This window comes from Scylla paramamosain, chromosome 22, assembly GCF_035594125.1.
Source record: "Scylla paramamosain isolate STU-SP2022 chromosome 22, ASM3559412v1, whole genome shotgun sequence".
NCBI lineage: Eukaryota > Metazoa > Arthropoda > Malacostraca > Decapoda > Portunidae > Scylla > Scylla paramamosain.
Window position 1 is genome coordinate 2,617,501 of NC_087172.1, and position 10,000 is coordinate 2,627,500.

Genomic DNA, 10,000 nt, shown 5'->3' on the forward strand with positions numbered 1-10,000 from the left:
CTTATCACGTCCTCGAGCCTCAGGAGGAAGGAGGGAAGAGGTTCCCGGTCTCGCTTGCAGTTCCACGCAATACATACGAGTGAATCCTGCTCATGGTCAGCATCACCTTTATAGTGAAGCAATGAGCCCAAAACTGTGCCTCAGTGTTAGTAGTGTCAAGAGGTGGTCTGCTCTCTTCAGGCCCCTGGAGGGTGTAGCCCTTATACTGCCGACACAGTGTAAGCACAGCTGTCACTCATATATAATAAGACAGACAGAGGGGCGCTGCAATGTATGTACAATTACAACATAGAAACTATTCATAATATCTTCTTTATTTTATTTATTTATTTTTTGTATATATTTTTATGTATTATTTTCTTATTATTGCTTTATCAATACTATTCTAAAACAGACATAGAGGCGCGCATCTGTCGAAACCCTGACGTAGAGGACATTACCGAGACTCCTTTAAAAGGTACATCTTGTCTTCCATTGGAAACAGGGATGGAGTATTCGTAAAGCAAAGCATTCGCATTCCTATTCGAATACTTGGGAAAAGTATTCGCATTCTTCGAATAATATGCCCAATAATCGTAAATCCATCATCAGAAATAATACTTATTGTTCCTTCCAAGTTACAAATCTTCTTTCCTGTTTGTCGACGTGTATGATTATATATATATATATATATATATATATATATATATATATATATATATATATATATATATATATATATATATATATATATATATATATATATATATATATATATATATATATATATATATATATATATATATATATATATATATATATATATATATATATATATATATATATATATATAAATAAGATCTACAGCAGGATACTATGAAAGAATTAGCTGTTGTAATTTGATATAGATATTTTGTTGTGTCTCTTTCAGTATAGCTTAGACATATAGTTAAAAATTCTGGAAAACAAATATGTGTAGGTGTGATAAACATGTACAGAATACTGGCATCAGTTATAAGTTCATGACATCATTTTAGTAGTGAATAACTTTAGTACCATATTAGGCTCATTGCCGAGCTGCCTACATGGAAAAGTTATTTTAAACGAAAAGTATTCATGAATGCATTCACGAATACTCTCACGAAGTATTCGTATTTTGTATTCGTATAAATATGAATCATTCTTATTCGAATACACAGTTCTATTCACACCATCCCTGGTCAGGACAGCATATACAGTGTAAGACACACACACACACACACACACACACACATACATACATATATATACACACACACTCGCACGCGCGCACACACACACACACACACACACACACACACACACATACAAAGAAGTGCGTTTAATTTTTCCCACACTCCTGTGACTGCTGCCATGAAAGACAGCCGGTCTTATCAACGAAACAATTCCCAGTAGACAAAGATGTGGCCATTCACATTTTGCGGGATTATTTGTCTATTTTCGTTGTTAATTCTGTCTTCCCTCACGTCTCAGTCTGGAAACACACTGACGTTTAACTAAACATTTATGTACAGGCAAGGAAGAAGGCAGGAAAAAATGTCTGTCTCGGCCCTTATTTTTACATACGGCAATTCATTTGAAACTCGCGAGAAGAAAGACGCACAGACTGGATAGCACTATATATCCTGGCATGCCATATACTTCAACTAACACACTGAACATTGACGGACGAAGACTGGAATGGAGGGCCGTCTCGGGTCTCGGTACCATGATGACGTCATTGATGACGTCACACTAATTTACGTTAGTTAATCCATTTTGAAATCGACCCCTCGAAAAAACGGAGCTAGACTGGAATGCCTAATATATTTTGACTTGATAAATACTTTAATAAATATATGGAATATAAAAACATTTCCAGCCTGAACAATAATAAAGAAAAATTCAAGAAACGATCAGTAAATTTTACGAACGGGGCCACAAAAACCTTATAATATCGAGATGAAAAACACAGCCAGACAAGATTATATTACATATTCTGAATGCAAAAAATCTATACTTTCTCGATGAATAAAGAAAACACGAATTCCTCGTCGTATAAAGAAAATAATTTGTTAAATCTTGCAACGGTCTTATTTTAAATTTGAAAATACGAATAGTTAGACTAGATTTTATTGAATATTATTACTTGGGATACGTTTCTTATATTTTTTAAGTCATAAATCAAACACCAAAACAATCCTAGGCGTGCTAATAAAAAAAATAATGATAATTTCTAAAATGACGTATGTGTTATTTTAACGAGAAACAAAAACACAGCTAAACAAAATCTTCTTACATACTATAGCTTATTTTACTTTTCTATCAGTAAATTAAATATCAAAACAATGCAAACTCCACTAATATAAAAGAAAAGAATCGTGATGTAGAGCCGAAGTAATTTTTTCCACCAATCCTCCATACCTCCTTCTCCTCTCTTCTCCCCATCACACTCCTCCTCTCCCTTCCACCTCCACCTCCCCCACTTTCTCCTACACAGCCACCCTTTAAATCGCCTGGAAACACTTGCAAAAACCCTCGAAATTTCGCTAAATATGTAACAGGAAACTGTACCTTAGCCGCGGGCGGGGTTAGGAGGGACTTGGCAGGTCGAGGCGCCAAGGATTCCGTGACGTGGTGTGGTTTTGTGGTGTGGTGTGGTGGTGTGGTGTGGTGTGTTGTTGTTTGGTATAGTATTGTAGTGTGGTGTGGTGTGGTGTGGTGGTGTATGATGGTGGTGTAGTATGGTATGGTATAGTATCGTATGGTATGGTATGGTGTGATGTTGTGTGGTGGTGTGGTGTTAACACTACAATCTCACAAGCTTAACTGCTCTGTATGTGTGTGTGTGTGTGTGTGTGTGTGTGTGCGTACGTGTGTGTGTGGCGCCGATCAGAGACGAGTAACAAAACTGTATAATTGGGGTTAACACTTAAACTGCCACTTATTGTATGTTTGTGTGTGTGTGTGTGTATGTGTTTAATTTCTTGCTTAAATTACCTTATAAGTTATTTTATTTATGAGTGTGTGTGTGTGTGTGTGTGTGTGTGTGTGTGTGTGTGTATGAATGTATGCATGTATGAATGTGCGCTTAGATTAATGTATGTCCTTATTTTCAGCTAAAGCGATATATCAATCGAAGTGGTTTTAATAGGTAAATATCATAGGCCAGAAGTCGTGACCAGAATGGGGTATTCGTATTCGGTATTCGTATTGGAATACACTCGAATACATTCGAACACAGGAATTGGGTGCATTCATATTCGAATACTTGTCATCTGACATCAAAGTATTCGCATTCATATTCGAATACTTGGGAAGAGTATTCGTATTCTTCGAATAATATGCCAAATAATCTTAAATCCATCATCAGAAATAATAGTTATTTTCCTTCTAAGTTACAAATCTTCGTTCCTGTTTGTCTGACGTGTATGATTATATATATATATATATATATATATATATATATATATATATATATATATATATATATATATATATATATATATATATATATATATATATATATATATATATATATATATATATATATACACACACACACACACAATAGAAGTGAGATCTACAGCAGGATACTATAAAAGACTTGGCTATTATAATTTGATATGGGTATTTTGTTGTGTTTCTCTCAGTACAGCTCAGATAAATACTTGAAAATTCTGGAAAACAAATACGTGTAGGTGTGATAAATATGTACAGAATACTGACATCAGTTATAAGGTCATGACGTCATTTTACTATTGAATAACTTTAGTACCATTGCCGAGCTGCCTACATGGAAAAGTTATTTTCAACGAAAAGTATTCATAAATACATTCACGAATACTCTCACAAAGTATTCGTATTTGTATTCGAATTATCAGTATTTCAGTGTGTTCATATTCATATCTGTATTCGTATAAATATGAAGTATTCGTATTCATATTCGAATACACAGTTCTTGTATTCACCCCATCCCTGATTGGGAAGGGTTAGGAGAGGGACAGCATAACATTCTTCTACAAAAAAAAAAAAAGCTCGAATTTCTCTCACTAGGAACCTGTAACACCAGATAACAATTTAACTGATGTAATAAAACTTTGTCAGCAACACAGATGGTTCTTCAGGTAACGTAACACTCACCTGTAATGCCACACGCCTCACTTTCTGCCCACCTTCATCTCTCACCACTAACTCCTCACCACCATCACACCAGCTGCCTCGCTTGTTAACTCAGGCTGGGCAAGGCAGGGCAGACTCAATAGAAGTGTCCTGCCCGGCGTGTGTTGTCCAGCTATCTTTGGTGTGTCAGTTTTGAGTCACCGCTGATCACAGAAGGCGGAAGAGGGATTGTGCACCAAACCCAAGCAAGTGCACTAAAGTTGTCGTAAAAGGAAAGAGAGGAAGAAGCAGAAGAAAAAAAAAAAAAAAAAGGCAAGAAAGAAAAAGAAACAGAGAAACAAAGAAAGGGAGAAAAAAGAAAAAAAAGAGAGAAAGACAGTTATAAAATAAATAAAGATAAGGAAAGAAGACAAGCAAGCATGAAAGAAAGAAAGCAAGCAAGAAAACGAAAGAAACAAAAAGAAGCAAAACAAAAAAGAGAATAAGAAAATAGAAAAAAGAAAACAACAATAACCCCAGCACATCTCAACACGTACACAGCTCACCCTCACCTCCACACTCTCGCCTTAAGGACAAATAATCATGAAAACAGTGGCATGTAAAAATTATACTTTATTAATAAAAATAGCTTGACAGATAGAAGAGTTACCGGCCAGTGAGTGTAGGCGGGCACTGCAGGCACTGAGGGAGGCGGTGACGCAGTGCCTATCACAACCTTTGCATAGGCTACTTTGTTGTACATACATGGCACTGGAATATTTGAGTCTCTCTCACACACACACACACACACACACACACAGTTTGACTTCATTCGATTCCGTAAAAAGAAGAAATAAAATTAAGTTAAAACGATAAAGTAAAATAATGAACATACATATGCACACGCACTCCTGAACACACACACACACACACACACACACACACACAGACACACACACACACAAACAAACATGAACACAAGGTGAACACAACACAACAGCAAGAACAATATAAACAACGCCGTTTCCTGCCTAGAAGAAACACGACAAAATACAACAACAACAACAACAACAACAAACACTAGCATTATTTCATCACTATCACTCTACCTGAACGATGAAAACCAAGCGTGATAAGTACTTAGGCATTTACTGGCGCTTTCTTGACTAAATACAAAGCCAGTTCTTACAGTCTTTGAGCGATGAAGACCCAGGTAACCAGCGTGAGGCCTCCTATTACGCCTTTCTGGGTACTTAGGTAAGGAAGGCAGTGATAACATTCAAGGCACAGTAAAAGTGGGTAGGACAGACTCTCTCTCAGCCCCCACTGGGTATAGATGTCGCGTGGCTGTCTTGTAAGCTGCACCTGCGGGGGATGGACATGACTCGTAAGGAAAAGGAAAGTGAGTGGTGAGATTTTTATGGTAGAATTGGGTATGATAGCTTCCTGTGTGTGTGTGTGTGTGTGTGTGTGTGTGCGTGTGTGTGTGTGTGTGTGTGTGTGTACTGGTCTCTCTCTCTCTCTCTCTCTCTCTCTCTCTCTCTCTCTCTCTCTCTCTCTCTCTCTCTCTTACTTATTTTTTCCGTTATAATAAAGGACAAACAGAAGAAACAACAGGAAAAAAATAATGATAATAATAATAGTAAAGAAAAGATAAGGAAAGAAAAGTAAAGCAAGAAAACCAGAAGAAGAAGAACAACAACAACAACAACAATAAACAACAAAACAACATCAACAACATCCATCCACACTCCCATACACCCCTACCAACCCCCCTCCCACACACCCCTACACCTACACGCGCTACGCTCTCGCCACTCCGTTCTGCGTTGACCCGTCGTTCACCAGCAGCGGACTCTCCTTGACGCCGTCCCGGACCATGACAGCGTGGCGGATGAGGGGCGTGAACAGCAGGTGCAGAGGGTAGGTTACGCACAGCACCACCAACACCAGCACAAACCCGTGGGCCTGTTAGGAGAGAGAGGGAGAGGTGATGGGTGATGTAGATAAGGAATGGGTAGATAAACTGACTGACTGATAGATATTGATTGACTGACTGATGGTAGGTTGGTAGGTAGATGGGTAGGAAGGTGGATAGATAGATATATAGATAAATAGATACAAGTCTCACAAAAACATATTCCTTTTTCTTCTTTTCCTATTCCTCCTTCTCTTCTTTTCTTCTTCATCCTCCTCCTCCTTCTCTCCCCTTCCTTTTTCTCCTGCAGGTCTAATTTTGTATCTTCTTCCTCCTTCGTCTTTCCCTCCTTCCTTTTTCTCCTGCACCTGGTCCTCACCCTCTCTTTTTTTCTTCTTCACCCTCTTCCATTTTCACCACCACCACCAGCTCCTCCTCTTCCTCCTCAAGGGCCTCAGGGAATTGACGTCTCATATGCTCTGTCATCCAATCACACTCAATCAAGGGCTTCAGGGTCTCTTCAGAATTCCCTTAGTCTCCTTTTGACTCCACGTTTCTTTTGCAGTCTTTCATCCATCACTTCCACCTCCAATTAACTATTTATTTTACCTTGAGTTAACTGCCTAAGGTAATTTATGTTGTGTTTACTTATTTTAGAGGAGTTTAAAATTTCTAAGTTTATTTTTTTTATATATATATTCAGATGGATGTCTACGTAGGGTGCTGCTTCAAAGGGTAGATTTTCGATGGAAGGCAGGAAGAAAGGAAGGGAAGAATGAAGAAAGGTAGATTAATGGATGGATGGATGAATGGAGAGGAAGGGAGGATGGATGGGTGGATGAAAGGAAGGGAAGATGGATGGATAGATGGATGGAAGGAAAGAAATTAGAAGGAAATAAATAAATACATAAAGAAAGAAAGAAAAGAAAAAGAAAAAGAAAAACACAAAGGAAGCACGGAAGAATGGGTGGATGGAAAGACAGAAGGACTGAAGAAAATTAAAGAAAGAATGAAAGACAGAGCCAACGTCAACCCAGAGTAAGACAAGGGCAGCAGCAAGAGGACAGAGTACAGACCGTGTAGTACATGTGCTGCGCCCAGATGAAGTGCGGGTACTGCAGGAACATGAGGACGGCCGTCACGGTGCCATAGATCCCCATCAGGCGGTTGAAGTGACTCACGGGGAACCTGACGAAGGAGGTGACGGGGTGCGTTAGTGTAGACGAAGTGATGTGATTGGTTAATTTGTCTATGCATCTTACACATGTTATTTATATATTTATATATTTATTTATTTATTTTTATTTTTTTAAGAGAGAAGAGGTTCTAACTTTGAGGTTCAAGAACGATCTTATTTCTTAAAGGAGAGAAGGAAATCTGAGAAGTGATTTTTTCTTCTTCTTCTTCTTGAGGAACAAAAAAGACAATATATTTTTTTTTTTTTTAAGAAACGTTTAACCGTACTCTTGTTTTGTTTCTTTTGGTTTTAGTAAAGAAAAATCAAGGTAAAATCAAAGTATACAGGAAGGGAGTCAAGGTAGAATCAAGATAAATAGTCCTGGTAAATAAACAGATAGTCCAGGTAGAGTCCAAATAAACAAACAGACAGCGAAGGTAGAGTCCAAATAAACAAACAGTCCGGCAGAATCAAGGTAGAGTCCAGGCAGGAAGTCCCTACAAGTCCCACCTGATCCTGACGAAGGCGGTGGACACGGCGATGACACAGGGGCGGGAGATGACCATGGCTATCAGGGACACGTACACGGCGGCGGGGTGCAGGAAGAACTTGCTCGCGTACATCATCACCGTGGCCGCCGTGGTGAAGAGGAGGGGCCAGAAGGGCGCCTGCACCTCCCTCACCCGCCGCGTCAGGTCGTCCGGCGCGGCTGCAACGAGGACACGAGTGGTTGGGTCGTTGTTCTTTCTTGTTCTGATTGTTTTATCTTGTTCTTTTATTGTTCTATCTGGTTTCTATCTATTCTCTTCCCCTTTTCATCTACCATATTTCTACCTTTTGTTTGTCTATCCTACTTTATTCTTTTCTCTCCCTTTATTTCTTGTAATTGTCTCTAAAACCTCTTCTATATTTTCTTTGCCTATCACAGTTCTTCCCTCTCACCTTTTCTTTTCCTTTAATTGTCTCTGAAATCTTTCAATCTTTCTAAAAAAAAATAACACGAAAAATCTCTATTTCTATCACTAAATGTTTCTTAATTCGGGCCTTAGACTCACTTCAAACCTCTAAGCTCATTACTCTATGAAGTCAGTAACTACATCTCTAGCACTCACTAATCTTGAAAACCTGACCCCAAGACTTACTTCTCTGGGCTCGCCGCATCATGACATCGGTGAAGACGCCTCCGAGGGGCCCGAAGAACACTGTGATGAGGTTGCTATAGCTGTAGAGCATCGAGTAGAAGCCCGCCTCCTCCACTGAGCACGATGTTACTGCGGGGAAGATGAGTTTCAGTGGTGTTCGGAATGAAGGCTTGGGTGGGGAGTGACGGGAAGGGTGACACAAGGGAAGCAGGGGAAAAAATAAGTATCTGTTGAGACATGAAGTTTGTTGAAGGGAGACGGAAAAGAGACAGAGGATAAACGGAAGGAAAAAGGAGGCATTAAGTGAAATGTGAAGTTCTTTAAGAGGTCAGAGAAGGGAAACAAAAGACAAGCTGAAGGGGAACACAAAAAATTGAAATAGAAGAGATACAGAATATAAATAGTAGGAAAACTGAAGGAAAACTCAACGGAAACATAAGAAAAATCTAAGCAAAAATGAAGGGAGGGAGACCAAAGAAGTCCAACATATCCAAGAAAAGTCGAGGAAGAGAGAAAACACTTTAGTCCTCCACACTCAAAATTTTCAGGCGAAGCTCAAAGAAAACAAGTAAATTTGAAGAGAAACTACAGAAAAAAAAAAAAAAAAACAGATGCTCCAATCTCTTATACCTATTAAAGGCTTCTATCTATATATCTTGATAAAATCCTCGCTTACCAGATGAAAAGTAGGGGAGGGTTCTGATCACCTATACTATTTAAAGACCTGTCAGAGAGTGAGATATAGGGATGGAACTGCTGTTAAGACTGGCTGTTAAGGATGGGAGAGAGTCACGAAGAAAGATGCAACGGACAAACAACTGGAGTAAACACGCACATGACGCCACCCTCTAACTGTAAAGGATATGAGTCACGGAGAACGATGCAAGGGACAAACAACTAGAGGAGACACGTAATACATAACACAAACCCTTCACTCTGGGGAAACAACGAAAGATCAGATCCCCTATGCCTCTTAAACACTAAACTGGGACACTCAAGGGCACTCACAGTTGATCCAGACGTTGTAGTTCTGCTGGTACACGTTGATGGCGAAGAGACTCACGAAGAAGAAGTACTGGTGGAGGAGTGACGAGGTGGACATCACGCTCTTGGACAGGGGCTGCTTGGATTTATCTGGCTGTGCCTCGTCCTCGCCACCTGTTGAGGGGAGAGGCGGTGACGGTGGGAGGAGGTGGCCTATAAGCGATACAAAGCTAAACAGGCAACCAAAAAGAAGAAGTAAGGAAAGGAGCCATAGAAGAGAAACACGATAAAGGAAGGAAGGAAACAGCAAAGAAGACGAAAACAACATAGAGTAAAATCATACAGAAGGTAAGAGTAGGAGGAAAGGATTAGAGGGAAGCAGAGAAGATGAAAACAAGAACAGGAGGTAAAAAATAAGATGAAATACGAGGGTGTGAGGAAAGGACCCGAAGAAGAGAAACACGATAAAGGAAGAAGCAAAGATGAAAAAAAACAAAACAATAAGAGCATGTAGAGGAAAGGATTAGAGGGAAGCAGACAAGATGGAAAAAAAAAAAGCAGGAGACGAAAATAAGAATATAAGAGTGGGAGGAAAGGACTCGCAGGAAAGAAAAACGATAAAGGAAGGAAGGAAGAAAGGAATAAAGATGAAAACAACATAAAATAGGACCATGCAGGTGA

General features: G+C 39.2%; 2 protein-coding genes across 10 annotated transcripts in view; both read right to left on the bottom strand.

Annotated features, from left to right (window-relative positions):
- Positions 1–2,821, bottom strand: part of LOC135111416 (uncharacterized) — a 6,787-nt gene extending 3,966 nt beyond the window's left edge. For 2 of the 6 annotated variants that reach the window (XM_064024685.1, XM_064024684.1), the window contains exon 1: positions 2,572–2,821. The gene's annotated coding sequence lies outside the window, so the exon portion shown is untranslated. Of the gene's footprint in view, positions 7–2,571 lie in introns of those variants that run through there. The other 4 variants (XM_064024682.1, XM_064024681.1, XM_064024683.1 and 1 more) reach the window with 3 other exon arrangements.
- A 1,895-nt stretch (positions 2,822–4,716) lies between these two features.
- LOC135111417 (equilibrative nucleobase transporter 1-like) overlaps positions 4,717–10,000 on the bottom strand; it is a 22,169-nt gene continuing 16,885 nt past the window's right edge. For all 4 annotated transcript variants that reach the window (XM_064024686.1, XM_064024688.1, XM_064024687.1 and 1 more), the window contains exons 7-12: positions 9,344–9,493; positions 8,336–8,464; positions 7,704–7,902; positions 7,093–7,204; positions 5,897–6,066; positions 4,717–5,463 (exon numbers count right to left, since the gene is read on the bottom strand). In XM_064024686.1, the coding sequence (XP_063880756.1) occupies positions 5,902–6,066; positions 7,093–7,204; positions 7,704–7,902; positions 8,336–8,464; positions 9,344–9,493 (755 nt within the window). In that variant the 3' untranslated portion in view covers positions 4,717–5,463; positions 5,897–5,901. The remainder of the gene's footprint in view (positions 5,464–5,896; positions 6,067–7,092; positions 7,205–7,703; positions 7,903–8,335; positions 8,465–9,343; positions 9,494–10,000) is intronic.